We start from the raw sequence: 15,627 nt of genomic DNA, 5'->3' as shown, positions 1-15,627 counted from the left end.
TGAAACAAATAGACACACGCAAAGAAGTAGTGTTGTGCCTATGATAGCACAACTGCAATAGGTGAGTCTAAGAACAGCTTTCTTTTGATGCATGCCAAATATTTTTAAAAACAGTATTACCTTAGAGAAGCGCCACTTCCTTGATTTTTCTCCACTACATTTCAAAAGGAGAATGGCTTATTCGAATGAGCCAAAAATGGGCATTTCTTTAAGATTTTGTGGGCATTTCTGGACGGATCAGGGGTGGAGATTCAAATATCCCGCATAAGATAACTCAAATGTCTGGAGGAATGTTATTAACGCTTTACAAGGGTCAGAATTAGGGACAACTTTTCTTTTGTATGCATATTTCAAAGGATTCAAAGAATTATATGTTAATTGGTTGTTAAATGTTATAAATATTATTATTTTTTATTTTTTTTCTGAGAATCAGTCAGGAAATAATGCACCAAATATATAAAGAGTCGTGCACAAACCACCCTGCATCCATATTCAAGCATCCAGCAGGAGGTCTGCAGATTTGACCTATACCCATTAGGGTATCTGGAGGTCAGCGTAAGGTGCTAAGCCGCCCAGTCACACCGTCTGCACCCAGACTACAAGGAGCACCAAGCCACCAAGATTCTAATAAGACTGCACAGAGTACCCAACCATACTGCCCATAACCCATTACCAGACTGCACTCATAGAGAATTGTGAGCATAGCACTACTATGCAGTAGGCATGGATAATTTATGTTATATTATATGTTGAAGACTGATATTTATTTTTAATTTAATTTTTATTTATATTCTTATTTTTTGATTGATTGTTTTCATATTTCTTCTTTGTTTCGGAGCGCTGGGTCTTATATTGATTGTGTACACTATAGAAGTTTAGAAAAGTAGAATTGCTCAGTCTTCAGTTTGAAGGTGTATCATGTACCTATGGGGCGTATTTAATATAAATACTTTAAAGAATACAAAGAGTTCTATGTTAGTTGTTTGATAATTGTTATAAATAAAAAAATATATTTAAAAATGCACCAAATTTATTGAGTTGTCCGCAAATCACGTTACCTCCATATTCAAGCATCCAGGAGGATTTGACCTGTAGAATACAATACACATTGGGGTACCTGGCGGTCAGTGTTAGATGTTAAGCCGCCCAGTCACACCATCTGCACCCAGACTACAAGGAGCACCAAGCCACCAAGATTCTAATAAGACCGCACAGAGTACCCAGTCATACTGCCCATAACCCATTACCAGACTGCACTCATAGAAAAGTGTGAGTATAGCCCTACTATGCAGTAGCATGGCAGTATAGATAAGGAGACCCCATCTTCTCAGCTTGTTAGGACTGTAAAGCTCTGCATCCTGACTGACTGACAAAGACACAATTTTCTATTTTATTTTGTTTTTGTCTCATTGTTCCTTTAACAATAAAATTGATTTGTTTCTTTAAATATCATTAATTCTCCATGTGAATTTATTATAACACAAGTTCCCATGACCGGATCATGAATATAATATAAGTCATCATGTGATAAGTTATTCTTAGTAACACACTATGTAAATTTAATCCTGGTTATTATATAAAGACATTGTGCCCCGGTCTAGAGGTAGTCACCCCATCTGTGATACAAGAGTAGATGATGGATTCCAGTCCCCATAAGGTCTATCATGAACATGGCTTTGATTCCAGACAATTTCTGGAGCATTACTTTTCAGATAAACCCGACATGGTCTTTGGAGATGACTCCTTGAAATTTGTCATTGAAAATCTTAGACAAGTTTTCGCAGTGGGTATGTATCCTGATTTTATTACTCCTAAGATACATTGACGTGTATATTATTCTATGTTTAGCTGGTTTTAAACAATTGTAAACAACTGAATCCAAATTTGGTGTGTGGGAGATCAGAGAGGGTGAAAATATTGCCAAGTCTTAGTAACACACAGGGAGCAAAGCAAAACCCTAGTCATTGTATATGATGAAGAATATCGGGTGTCAAGGTTCAATACAATCACTGTTTTCTCTTCTCTAATGTCGAGAACCCCGGAAAACATTTTGGTGGATTATGAAGGGCATCTCAAAATTCTTATTGTGGGTGCAATTACTTAAACCTGCTGTTATCTGACAATTTGTGGTTTACCACTTTGAGCTGCTGTTATTTTCCAATCGCTTCCAACAATTTATTTTTTTATAAACTAGAATCTGATCTCTAGAATCTACAGTTCTATGTTCAATGACAGATATCCAACAATCATGTTCTGCTCAGGACACCGAAATAACACAGAAATAATAATATTTTTTTTGTCGTACTCATATTTAGAGGATGTTGTTATATTGGGATGGAGATATCACTTTCTTTCTCACATCAGACTGCACATGAATGACAGATCGGCAGACTTGCTGATTAGGAGACTCTAAACAGGGTCAGGTCCAGTCACATCACAAGAACTCAAATACTAAAAGGGAAAAAATGTTTAGCATAGGGTAGATCAAGAAAAAAAAGTGGAAAAAAGCTAACAGAGGGCGCACCTATATAGTATAGTCAGTAAAGTCTAGAAATCAGAAACCATAGGTGTCATAAGTGAAGCTGTAGATCTGTGGATCTTTAATGAAACTAAAAGGAAAAACAAAATAAAGCTCATAAAGACAATAATGTCTATTTTTAGGATTTCTAAGCCTACATATCCGGTTTTGTGGAAAATCATACCTATAGCTTCCATTTGAACACCTTATATGGTTTCTGTGTGTCTGGTCTGGTGCCTTAAAATATGCAATCCAGCCAGGTGGGTCTAGCACCTTTCTTCTTAACCACTTCGCGCACCATAACGTGCCATTATTTCCGGGTTCGGGGAGTGATGTTTGGAGCACGCTCAGGCGCTGAGCGCGCTCCATATGCTGTGGGTGTCGCCTGTGTTTTACAGCTGACACCCGGGACTAACAGACAGGAACAGCTGTTCCTGGCTGTTTAACCCCTCAAATGCAGCGGTCAATTGCGAACGCAGTATCTGTGGCGCTGAAAAAAGGGGGCAGCCCCTTCCAGCAGCTCTTCGCCCCACCGCGCAACGAGATTGGGGGGTGATGATGGTTGTCATGGTAGACCAGGGGCATAATGAAGGCCCCCAGGACTGCCTTCACTCCGCCTGTAAATATGACAATATACTGCAATACATTAATATTGCAATGTATTGTACCAGCGATCCAACAATTCCTGGTTCATGTCCCCCAGCGGGGCTAATAAAGTGTGTAAAAAAAAAAGTGAAATTAAGTTTTTAGTAGTGAAAAAATAAATATTAAAAGTTAAAAAAAAAAACTTTTCCCATTTTTCCTCTAAAGTAATGTCAAAAATAAAAAAAAGTAAACAAAATTGGTATCGCTGCATCCATAAAAGTCTGAACTATTACAATATATATTTATTTAACGTGCACGCTGAACGCCATAAAATAAATTAAACCTCCAAAATTGCTGTTTTTTGCTCAACTTAACCCTTTAAAAAAAAATTATTAAAGAGTAATTAAAAAGTTGTATGTACCAAAAAATGGTACCGATAAAAACTGCAGCTCATCCCTCGAAAAAAAAAAAAAGACATCACACCGCTCAATCTATGAAAAAATTAAAAATTATGGCTCTCAGAATGTGGCGTTTTTTAACTAAACGTTTGTTTCTTTAAAAGTAGTAAAATATAAAAAAAATATATTAATTTGGTATCACCGTAATCATATTGAGACACAGAATATAGTTAACAGATAAAGTTAACTTATCGTTTTCACCGCACAGTGAAAGCTGTAAAAATGAAACCCAAAAAACTATTGAGGAATCACAATTTTTCCAATTTCAGCCCAAAAAATATATTTTTTTTCCGTTTCCCGGTACACTATATGGTACTTTAAATGCTATTGATAGAAACCTCCAGCAAAAAATAAGCCCTCACACCGCTCTTTTGATGGAAAAATAAAAAGTTATGTCTCTTGGAAGGCAGGAGTTAAAAACGAAAATGAAAAATAAAAAAATGGCTCAGTCCTAAAGGGGTTATTTACATTATACAGACGATACTACACAAGGGCCCCCATATTTGCTTTATTTTCCACTTTTGGTATTTCATTCAACATCTGGATCCATGAATTGCAGCCACAACAGGAAAACAGCTACACCCCTGGTTATTGGGGACACATAGGGTGACGTATATACCAAGCTAATTGATGAGCATCTCTACTTTAAAATATATTGAAGACTTTTGGATTGTTCTAGTTATGGCCCCATGAGCCTCCCTTCTCCATTTCTTCCCTCTTACTACAGGACCTCAGATGATTGCAGTCTTCACCTTCTAAAAAACATTGGTGTCAACGACCTATAGAACATTTGAGGATTATGGTATTGGAAACCCAATGTTTACATAGTTTGCTAGTAGTGATAAAGACATATGTCCTTGATTATCCACAAAATCTATGAGGGTTTAACATATTAAATGTTTAAACAGTCAAAATGTTTTTCTACAGGTCATATTAATGGAGACCTCTTGATTGACCTCAGTATTGGTTCCTTTGTTCATCATCTATATTCAGCCAGTGAGTTTTTTAAAAACGTCATCGTGCTGAAGGTCAATAACAGATGCATCATGGAGCTAAAGAGATGGGTGGACGAACGTACGGGAGCATTTTATTGGGGCCATACATCAACTCTTCTTCAAGAGAAAGAAGAAAACAGGTGATGTAGTTGTGCAAATATCAAGAGAAAAACCACTGTCATTGTGATTGTTGCTACTTATACAACAAATATAAGGGAAGATGTGGCAAAGATCCAGGAAAATGTTTATTCTGTTAAAACTCAAGTAAAAAATTATATTAAGCACTCAGCTCAATATTCTTATTCATAGTGGGCAGTATTATGCAAGTTAATTCTGGAAAGTCACAGTATAAGCCTGACACTTGGTGCAACAGTCTTGGGATTATTTCAAACTTTACCTCTAGTATTGTAAGTCAATAGTCCAGTGCTAAGTCCTGAGCCACCATGTTGATGTTGACTGTGGGACAATCACTTTCCTTGTATTTATTTATTTTTTTATTCCAGTGACCAGTGTCAGGACCAAGAAGCAAAACTGAGATCAGCCATTCAACATATTGTGAAATACGACCTGGAGAAAGAGAATATGACAGACCCGCTGGTCTTACCACCAGTCGATTGTGTCATCAGTGTTTGGCTTCTGGAGGTTATCAGCAAAGATCAAGATGATTACATCAGATATCTGAGGAAGTTCTCAAAATTGCTAAAACCTGGAGGACACATTATATTATTTGGGGCTTTAGGTACAACATACTTTACAGTCGGAAAAGACAAGTTCCATGTTTTCACATATGATGAGGATTTTGTCAGGAAAGTTCTAGTTGGAGAAGGCTTTATCATTGATTACTGTAATGTCAAGGAGAGAACGGCTGTCAGTGATATTATGGACTATAAAGTCGTCATAGCTATTGCTGCTCATAAGGAAAAATAGGTTGAAACTTACAAAGTCTACATGTCATTAGTTCAGATATTAAGCTAAAAAAAAAAATCTGATAGTCAAAAAGAAGCTTCCTTCATGTCATTATTTCATATGTTAAGCTCAAAAAAAGATCTAACATTTAAAAAGAAGCTTCCTTAGTGCAGTATAGAATAGCATAAAAATAATTGTTTGTTTCTTTTTGGGACTTTTCCTTGGACTGGTCCTAGATAATATTGCCGAGACCGAGTCTGATCATCTGGGACATCATGGGAGTCTGAAATCTTGGGATCAGTTGCTTTCTCATTGTTGTTCTGTTTTGTATCTGCTTTATATAAATAGTGTAATAAAGTGAAGCATAGAGCATTTAACTGTTTGTGTCCTTGACTTGGGGGGGGGGGGATTTTCTGCTCTATAGATTTTACAGACCTTGATTTATTAGAGGAAACTTAAAAGCTATAAGACAAAACAATATAATAATCCACAAGGGTTTTGCTCTATGATGTCATTTACTTAGAGACTCTTCAGATAATGTGCTTAATTAGAGTCTAGTGCACAATATAATTGTCTAAAAAGAATTTTTCAGAAAATAAATACATTTCCTGTGAATAGATGATTATTTATAATTCTGGGAAAACCCCTTTAAGGTGACTTGTAGCTGTGAAACAGGAAAATGGATCTCCGAATTTTATAAAGGTATAATATGAAATGATTTAGTACAGAACTTTGGACCGATTCAGATTAAAGAAAACAAAATGGTTCAAGAGTGGACGTTTACTTTAAAGATAATGGGGAGAATGTTTAAATACGTCAGTTTTGTAGCGTAAAAAAGTTGCAATTTACATAAAAACTCAGTTTTTGAGCAAAAAAATTGTGACTCTTGCATTTTTAGGCCACCTCCGCCATTTTTTTAAATAAAGTGAGCAGAATTTAGTGGAAGGAGTTTAGTGTCCTGTCCTGCACTACACAGGCAACACGTTGATATGAATGGACAATGTGCAATGCTTCATTTTTCCTGTGGTGGCGCTGCAGGGAAATGAAACACTTCCAGGTTTCTCATAGATTACAGCTGATCGCTGGGGTCTCAGCATAGACACTTTGTGTTCTGTTTATTGTCATGGGACCCTTCTAACAAGTAGGGATTTTTTAAAAGATGCGAACCCCTTTAGTATATACAGCCAGCAAATAACCAGAATTTGAATAGAATATTATTTTACTCTGAATTTCTTGTATTGGTTAGTTGTTGTTATAGCCGCTTTGTCTCTGGAATCTTTCCTTGTACTGATAATAGTTCTGGGAAATAGTGTGATCATCTGAGACATCATGGGGTATTATGCGGCTTCTGGATATTTGCATTATAATAACATTGTGATAAAGATAAACATATAACATATAACTGTGGGCTTTGCTTGAGGAGATCATTGTTACTTGTCTGCTCCTTATCATAGATATTAAGAATCTTGATTTAGAAACCGTAGATTAATATGGATTCTAAGACACAGAAAGTTAAAAGGAATATACAAAAAAATATTTACTATCATCTATTATCATCCTTGAGCTGGTCATACACTCTGTTTTGTACGGAGCTGTAATAGGCCTTAGAGCCCATTCAAACTAACGTGAATCTCGTCCGTGTGCTGTGCTTTAAAACAACGCACATCACACGGCCCCATTGATACATGTGAGTTTTCACGCAGTGAGAGTCAGTTGCGTGAAACTCACTGCATGTCCTATATTGGTGCGTTTTCAAGCACGTAGCTACCCATTCAAGTCAAAGGGTGTGTGAAAACCACGGACAACACACGGATGCACATTCGTGTGCTGTCCGTGTTTTACAAATCAAGTGGATTTAAAATAAAATTTAAAATTAAAAAAAAAGAAGTGCTTGCAAGTGTGTGAAACACGTGTTGAGGTTTGGATCTCCTCATAGCTCTGGTCTGTATGCCTCCTTATATTTTTATTGGATTTATTTTTTTCCTTTTCTGTGTCCATCTCCACCTTGTGATATACAAACCAATCCTATTATGGACTTCATGCACTTTATTATATGGGGCTGTGGGACCCGCCCTATGTGGGGTTCCTTCTTTATGGGTGAGGATACTGCCAATATATTTGTGCTTTTAAATATTTTGTCTCTCAATAAAATATTGTTCTTTTTTCATAAGAATTGGTTCTTGTGTGATTTCTTATATAGGCGTTCATATTCGTATGTCACACAGCTCATTAAATTTGCTATATGTATATATTGGCTCATTTGTCTTAGTAGGTGTTATGCTATAGTAACTGACTATTTACCCTCCTCGTTCCGGAGCACAGCGGAAGACGGACGTCTCTTTGCGTCATGACATCCCAACCCTGTGCACAGCACATCACGACGCCGTGCGCCACGCACTACATCCCAATGCTGGATGGAGTCAGTACCCCCGCTGCGGACGAAGATGAGGGTAAGTTTAACCCCTTCCCCCCGCATGCAATCTGGGCCCTAATCACCAAGCAATTGTTTTAGTTTTTCCATCGTCACATTCAAAGAGCTATAACTTTTTTATTTTCATGTGGACATGGCTGTGGGGTAATATCTCAGTATGGCCTAAACATTAGGTGGTTTTTAATAACCTATACACAGATTGGGTTAAGAATGCTAATGGGGTATCACAGACAGTGGTGGATTAAGCAGACCAGAGGCCCTGGGCTGACTCCAAACTTGGGCAATCCTTCTCCACTGCAGGTATATAAGGCAATGAAAAGGGAGAAGCGGTATATCCAGCACTCTTGTAAAAAATAATAGTTTTATTCGGTCATATTAAAAAAACAGGACAATTAAAATTATAATCCCGGGAACACGCTTACATGTTTCAAACCTCCAGAGTTCTTAATCATAGCTTAGTCACCCAGTTGTGAGTTTGCATTTTCATACCCCACATCTTAAGTCAAATGACTTCCTGTGGGTTGAGCTAAAAAGTTAACCATTTCAGTACTATACTATGTTTTGCAACAACATCGACATCACATTTGGTTCAGAATTAATTAAAAAAATTGTACTATTTGGAGCTTACCATTAATAATAAATGTACTATGTTATACACAATTCTGTTTTTCTGTGATAATAATTTGAAAAAACAATTTTGGCCAAATTTCTTAATTGACTCTAGATAGAATCAGTTGTGTGTAAATCACAATGTTACATAGAAGAAGAAGTCAGCATGGGTAATGATGCAATAATCCGAGGAAAGAGTTCAAAGGTGATGGTTTTTCATACCTGCTACTATGGTGGAATTCATTAGTGTGTACAATTCTAATGTTTTGTATTGAAAATGAAAGAGATTTACTACTATTGTTCAATGAATTTTTTCACCTAAAAGTACCACTAATTTGGAACATGTATAATACTCATAGTAAAAATTCCCCATTCATTAGGATTTCTCTCTTCACCATGGTTCTCCTTTTCAATACTATTGATAACATAGATGAGTGACTATTCTATTGAATAACTAAGTTATTATTCACTTTGGGCTCAATATAAATACATTTTTCATTCTTAGGATTATCCCATAACCCGGTGAAAAATAAATAAATAAAAAACATATAAAAAAGAATGATACTATAATAGACATTCCAAAAGAACATAAATTAATTTTGTTTTCAGTATTTATGTATTACTATATGAAAAAAGTCTCTGATACTGTTCCGGAAAAGTAATTAATTTTTTTATACCAACATTGTCATAATACAATCATGTTGTATACATCCCATATAGATAGACAGCTTCATTGAGGGTCACCTAATATCATATAGATTTCTATACTATCACTTCTTTCTCTATCTGTTACAATACTTCGTTTATAGGCTTTAAATGTACGCATGTTACAATATAAAAGCTGTCTTTCAGTACCACCTAGCAGCACCCATAATGTTTTCAGCTTGCTGTCCTTCAGCCCCACGGACAAGGGGTTAATCAGCCTTCATCAGCTCCAAGGTCTGCTAGAGTGACACGATCTGTTACCACTCAGGCTTGCTACTGAGGAGAGGGAGAACCTATCACAGCCTGGCCTGATGGTTCTAGATCCCGCCCTTGGTCTATTTATACTCTCACTTGCAGCATGTTCCTTGTCTGTGATTCTCTGGTTTCTTGGCTCTGCTATTCCTGCTATTTACCTGATTGACCGCTGTAACCTTTTTGACCCTGGCTTGCCTGACTATTCTCCTGCTCCGTTTTGCTACTACGTACTCTCCTGGTTTGATTCGGCTCGTTCACCACTGCCTGTTGCTCACGGTTTTCCGTGAGCAATTGCCCCTACTTCCCCTTTGCTTCTGTGTGCCGTTGTCTTGTGTTGTCTGTCTTGCACTTACTCAGCGTAGGGACCGTCGCCCAGTTGTACGCCGTCACTTAGGACGGGCCGTGCAATTTCGCAGGGACTGAGTTAGGGGTTGATTAGGGCTCACCTGTCGTCTCCCCACCCCGATTCATTACAGTAACATTGTGGTTTACACACATCTGATTCAGTCTAGAGTCAATTAAGAAATTTGGCCAAAATTTTTTTTCAAATTATTATCACAGAAAAACAGAATTGTGTATAACATAGTACATTTATCATTAATGGTAAGCTCCAAATAGTAAAGCTTTTTGAATTCATTCTGAACCAAATGTAATGTCGATGTTGTTGCCAAACATATTATGGTATTGAAATGGTTACATTTTTAGCCCAACCCACAGGAAATCATTTGACTTAAGATGTGTGGTATAAAAATGTAAACTCACAACTGGGTAACTAAGCTATGATTAAGAACCTTAGAGGTTTGAAATGCGTAAGTGTGTTCCCAGGATTATTATTTTAATTGTCCTGTTTTTTTAATATGACCGAATAAAACTATTATTTTTTACAAGAGTGCTGGATATACCGCTTCTCCCTTTTCATTGCCTTATATACCTGCTGTCGACTCAGAACTTCTCTTGGAATATCTTCGAGCACCATCATTATTTACAACGTGGTCCAGACAAATGCATGGAATAACGCAGTGGAAACGTGGTGAGTGAACCCTTGTTTATTTTTTCTATAATTCTTCTCCACTGTTGACCTGCTGGCCCGTGTCTATAGTTAACCCCACCTTTCTGCTTGAGCATTGATAAATGTGTGTTAACATTCCCCTTGTCAAAGGGCTGTGTCCCTATATACTGACAGTATCCAACCATTACTGACAGAATCACACTGTGTAGGGACACATCATTCTGGCAATGGGAATGGTAACACACATTTGTCTATCAGACCTGGACTACACAAAGGCTTTTTGTGGAATAGTGCCACTAACTGTTCCCTATAGATGAGTAGATGAACTTAGATATGATAGTTTACAGATGGATCCTGCGTGTCAGAGACATGCAGTACTCGCTGTCGCTGTACCCATCAGGTCCACGGGACTGACGGATTCAGTGAATAGCGCTAGATACAGCTTCTGTCTATGGGGAATACGGAGCAGCTGTATCTAGACAAGTAAAAATAAATTTTAATGAAAAGTATTTGTAAAGTTGTAGCTTGTAAAGTTATTGCAAAGGTGTACACAAAATTTTCCCCCATAGTTAACAAGCTTATTTTGCATTAATGACCAAGAATTATATTTCATTTTTTTCAACGTCACATTCCAATAGTCATAACTTTATTTTTTCAACGAGACAATTTTCCGTGTTGTTTTTTTGTCTCCTTTAACAATAAAATTGATTTATTTATTTAAAGATCATTAATGCTCTATGTGAATTTATTACAACACAAGTTCCCATGACCGGCTCATGAATATAATAAGTCATCATGTGATAAGTTATTCTTAGTAACACACTTTATACATTGAATCCTGGTAATTATATAAAGACCTTGTGCCCCGGTCTAGAGGTAGTCACACGTCTGTGATACAGGAGTAGATGATGGATTCCAGTCCCCATAAGCTCTATCATGTACATGACTTTGATTCCAGACAACATCTGGAGCATTACTTTTCAGATAAACCTGACATGGTCTTTGGAGATGACACCTTGAAATTTGCCATTGAAAATCTTAGACAAGTTTTCGCAGTGGGTATGTATCATCATTTTATTACTCCTAAGATACATTGACGTGTATATTATTGTATTTTTTATTGGTTATTAACAATTGTAAACAACTGGAAAATCACAGGGAGCTGAGCGAAGCCCTAGTCATTGTATATGATGAAGAATATCGGGTGTCAGGGTTTAGTAGAATCATTGTTTTCTCTTCTCTAACCTCGAGAACCCTGGAAAACTTATTGGTGTATTATGGAGGGCATCTCAAAAATTCTAATTGTGGGTGCAATTACCTAAATCTGCTGTTATCTGACAATTTGTGTTTTACGATTTTGAGCTGCTGTTATTTTCTGATCTATTCCTGTTTTGTTTTTTTAAATATAAACTAGAACCTGATCTCTAGAATCTACAGTTCTATGTTTAATGAGAGATATCCTAATATACTTAAGAAAAAAGCACCAACAATCAATTTGTGCTCACAATACCACTAATGGCAGAAATAATAATATTTTTTTAACATCCCCATATTTAGAGGAAGTTATCATATTGGGATGGAGATAGCACTTTCTTTGTCACATCAGACTGAACATGAATGACAGCTCGGCAGGGTTGTTGATTGGGAGACTCTAAACAGGGTCAGGTACAGTCACATCACAAGAACTCAAATACTAAAAGGGTAAAACAAATTCAGCATAGGGTAGATCAAGAAAAAATGTGGAAAAAAGCTAACAGAGGGCGCACCTATATAGTATAGTAAGTAAAGGGTCTAGAAATCAGAAAGCATAGGTGTCATAAGTGAAGCTGTAGATCTGTGGATCTTTAATAAAACTAAAGGATCCAAAATGAAGCTCAGAAATCCTTAAAAAGTTTATTTAATTTTTGAAAAAAAAAATTCAAAACAATAATGTTTACTCCTAGGATTTCTGAGCCTGCATATATCTTTTTGTTGAAGCCCCATACCTATAATTTTCCTTGGAACACATTGTGGTTTCTGTGTGTTCATTATACAGACCATACTACACAAGGTCCCCCATGTTTGCTTTATTTTCCACTTTTGGTATTTCATTTTACATTTGGATAAAATAATTGCAGCCACAACAAATAAACAGCTGCACCCCTGGCTATCGAGGACACATAGGGTGACCTATAACCCACCCCATCAGATTATCACCTCTCCTTTAAACCCTGGCTCCTGCTGCAATGGATGAGATTTATGAAACCTTCAATCTCAGCCGCTTAACCCTTTAAATAGTGCAGTCAATAGCGACCGCGGCATTTAAATCTTTTGACAGAAGGAGGGAGCTCCCACTGTCACCCATCGGCGGTCCTCAATCTCCGGCCGCCAATGTGTTGCCATAGCAGCCGGGGGGCTAACAAAGGCCTCAAGGCCTGCCCTGGCTATATGCATATTAGGCCGTGCCTAAAAAAAAATTGAAAAGTACAAATATATGATATCACAGTGATTGTAACGACATGAAAAATAAAGTGAACACATTAATTCAACCACATGGTGAACGCCGTACAAAACAAATGCAAAAAAATATGGCAAAATAGCTTTTTCTCTCCATTTCCCCTAAAAAAAAACATAATAAAAATTAATAAATAAGTCCCACATACCCCAAAATAGTAGCGATGAAAACTACACCTAATCCCGCAAAAACAAGCCCTCATATGGCGATATCAATTGAAAAATAATTAAGTTACGGCTCTTGGCATGTGATGATTTTTTTATTGTGCAAATGTAGTAAACTGTAAAAAAAAACTATACATATGTGATAGCGTCATAATTGTACTGACCCATAGAATAAAGGTAACATGTTATTTATGCCGCATAGTGAATGGCGTAAATTTAAAAGGTGAAAACAATGCTGGAATAGCTTTGTTTTTTTAATTCCCTCCCAAACAAAAGTTAATTAATATAATATATGCACAAAAAATTGTGCCATTGAAAAATACCAATCATTCTGCAAAAAGAAGGCCTCATACAGGTATGTAGACGGAAAAATAAAAAAGTTATAACTCTTGGAATGTGAAGATCAGAAAAATAAAAAAGAATGCTTGGTCGTTAAGGGGTTAAAATATATGGAAGACTTTTGGATTGTTCTAGTTATCGTCCCATGAGCCTCCCTTCTTCTTATCTTTCATCTTACCACTGGACCTCAGATGATTGCAGTCTTCACATTCTTAAAAACATTGGTGTCATCGACCCATAAAACATTTGAGGATTATTTCATCTCTTTTTCAGATTTTTGGGTATTGGAAACCCAATGTTTACATAGTTTGGTAGACGTGATATAGACACATGTCCTTGTTTATCCACAAAATCTATGAGGGTTTAACATATTAGATGTTTCAATAGGCAAAATGTTTTTCTGCAGGTCACATTAATGGAGACATCTTGATTGACCTCAGTTCTGGTTCCATGGTTCATCATCTATATTCAGCCAGTGAGTTTTTCCAAAACATCATCGTGCTGAAGGCCAATAACATATGCATCATGGAGCTGAAGAGATGGGTGGACGAACATACAGGGGCATTTTATTGGGGCTATACGTCAACACTTCTTCAAGAGAAAGAAGAAAATAGGTGACGTAGTTGTGCAAATATCAAGAGAAAATCACTGTCATTGTGATTGTTGCACCTTATACAACAAATATAATGGGAGATGGGGCAAAGATCCAGGAAAATGGTATTACCCACTGACTTCAATATACTTATCCATAGAAGGCGATCTTATACTGTACAAGTTAATGCTGGATAGGCACAGTATAAGCCTGACACTTGGTGTAACAGTCTTGGATGATTTCAGGCTTTACCTCTAGTATTGCAAGTCAATAGTCCAGTGCTAAGTACTGAGCCACCATGTTGATGTTGACTGTGGGACAATCACAAATCTTTTTTTATTTTCCAGTGATCAGTTTCAGGACCAGGAGGCAAAACTGAGATCAGCCATTCAACATGTTGTGAAATACGACCTGGAGAAAGAGAATATGACAGACCCGCTGGTCTTACCACCAGCCGATTGTGTCATCAGTGCTTGGCTTCTAGATGTTATCAGCAAAGATCAAGATGATTACATCAGATTTCTGAGGAAGTTCTCTAGGTTGCTGAAACCTGGAGGACACATTATAATAATTGGTATTTTAGGTACAACATATTATACAGTCGGAAAAGACAAGTTCCATGTTTTCACATATGATGAGGATTTTGTCAGGAAAGTTCTAGTTGGAGAAGGTTTTATCATTGATTACTGTAATGTCAAGGAGAGAACGGCTGTGAGTGACATTACTGACTATAAGGCTGTCATATTTATTGCAGCTCACAAGGAGAAGTAGGGTGAATATTAAAAAGTCTTCATGTCATTATTTCATATGTTAAGCTCAAAAAAAGATCTAACATTTAAAAAGAAGCTTCCTTAGTGCAGTATAGAATAGCATAAAAATAATTGTTTGGTTCTTTTTGGGACTTTGCCTTGGACTGGTCCTAGATAATATTGTAGAGACTGAGTCTAATCATCTTGGACATCATGGGAGTCTGAAATCTTGGGATCAGTTGCTTTCTCATTATTGTTCTGTTTCGTATCTGCTTTATATAAATAGTGTAATAAAGCGAAGCATAGAGCATTTAACTGTTTGTGTCCTTGACTTGGAGCGGGGGGGGGGGGGGGATTTTCTGTTCTATAGATTTTACAGACTTTGATTTATGAGTAGAAACTTACAATCTCCGAGACAAAACAATATAATAATCCACAAGGGTTTTGCTCTATGATATCTTTTACATAGAGACTTTTTAGAGAATCCTGTTAATTTGCTTAATTAGAATCTAGTGCACAATATAATTGTCTAAAAATAATTTTTCTGAAAATGATCACCTTTCCTGTAAATAGATGATTTATGACTCTGGGAAATCCCCTTTGAGGAGATTTTTAGCTCTGAAACAGAAAAACGGATTTCAGAATTCTATAAAGATATAATATCAAATTATTTAGCACAAAACTTTGGATTGATTTAGATTAAAGAAAACAAAATGGTTTAAAAGTGGATGTTTACTGCATATGATAATGGGGGAAACTTTTAAACACAATTTTCTGGTGTCAAAAAGTTGCAATTTGCGCAAAAACTCAGTTTTTGA

General features: G+C 36.7%; 2 protein-coding genes across 2 annotated transcripts; both read left to right on the top strand.

Moving 5' to 3' along the window:
- Positions 1-1,633: 1,633 nt before the first annotated feature.
- On the top strand, positions 1,634-5,483 carry LOC142662447 (nicotinamide N-methyltransferase-like). Its single transcript, XM_075840652.1, has 3 exons — positions 1,634-1,787; positions 4,489-4,696; positions 5,060-5,483. Exons 1-3 carry the CDS (start codon positions 1,634-1,636, stop codon positions 5,481-5,483), a joined length of 786 nt encoding a protein of 261 aa, XP_075696767.1.
- A 5,896-nt stretch (positions 5,484-11,379) lies between these two features.
- LOC142662446 (nicotinamide N-methyltransferase-like) lies at positions 11,380-14,831 on the top strand. The gene is made up of 3 exons (XM_075840651.1): positions 11,380-11,530; positions 13,875-14,082; positions 14,408-14,831. Exons 1-3 carry the CDS (start codon positions 11,380-11,382, stop codon positions 14,829-14,831), a joined length of 783 nt encoding a protein of 260 aa, XP_075696766.1.
- The last annotated feature ends 796 nt before the right edge of the window (positions 14,832-15,627 follow it).

The sequence above is a fragment of the Rhinoderma darwinii genome, chromosome 10 (genome assembly GCF_050947455.1).
Source record: "Rhinoderma darwinii isolate aRhiDar2 chromosome 10, aRhiDar2.hap1, whole genome shotgun sequence".
Classification (NCBI taxonomy): domain Eukaryota; kingdom Metazoa; phylum Chordata; class Amphibia; order Anura; family Rhinodermatidae; genus Rhinoderma; species Rhinoderma darwinii.
This window is presented reverse-complemented; position numbering and strand designations above follow the sequence as displayed.

Bases quoted from the DNA above. Each gene is read 5' to 3' on its own strand.
- LOC142662447 (XM_075840652.1), top strand. From the start codon at position 1,634: ATGATGGATTCCAGTCCCCATAAGGTCTATCATGAACATGGCTTTGAT. The intron at 1,788-4,488 runs GTATGTATCCTG...GTTTTTCTACAG, and splicing joins TAGACAAGTTTTCGCAGTGG to GTCATATTAATGGAGACCTC. The intron at 4,697-5,059 runs GTGATGTAGTTG...TTTTTATTCCAG, and splicing joins CAAGAGAAAGAAGAAAACAG to TGACCAGTGTCAGGACCAAG.
- LOC142662446 (XM_075840651.1), top strand. From the start codon at position 11,380: ATGGATTCCAGTCCCCATAAGCTCTATCATGTACATGACTTTGATTCC. The intron at 11,531-13,874 runs GTATGTATCATC...GTTTTTCTGCAG, and splicing joins TAGACAAGTTTTCGCAGTGG to GTCACATTAATGGAGACATC. The intron at 14,083-14,407 runs GTGACGTAGTTG...TTTATTTTCCAG, and splicing joins CAAGAGAAAGAAGAAAATAG to TGATCAGTTTCAGGACCAGG.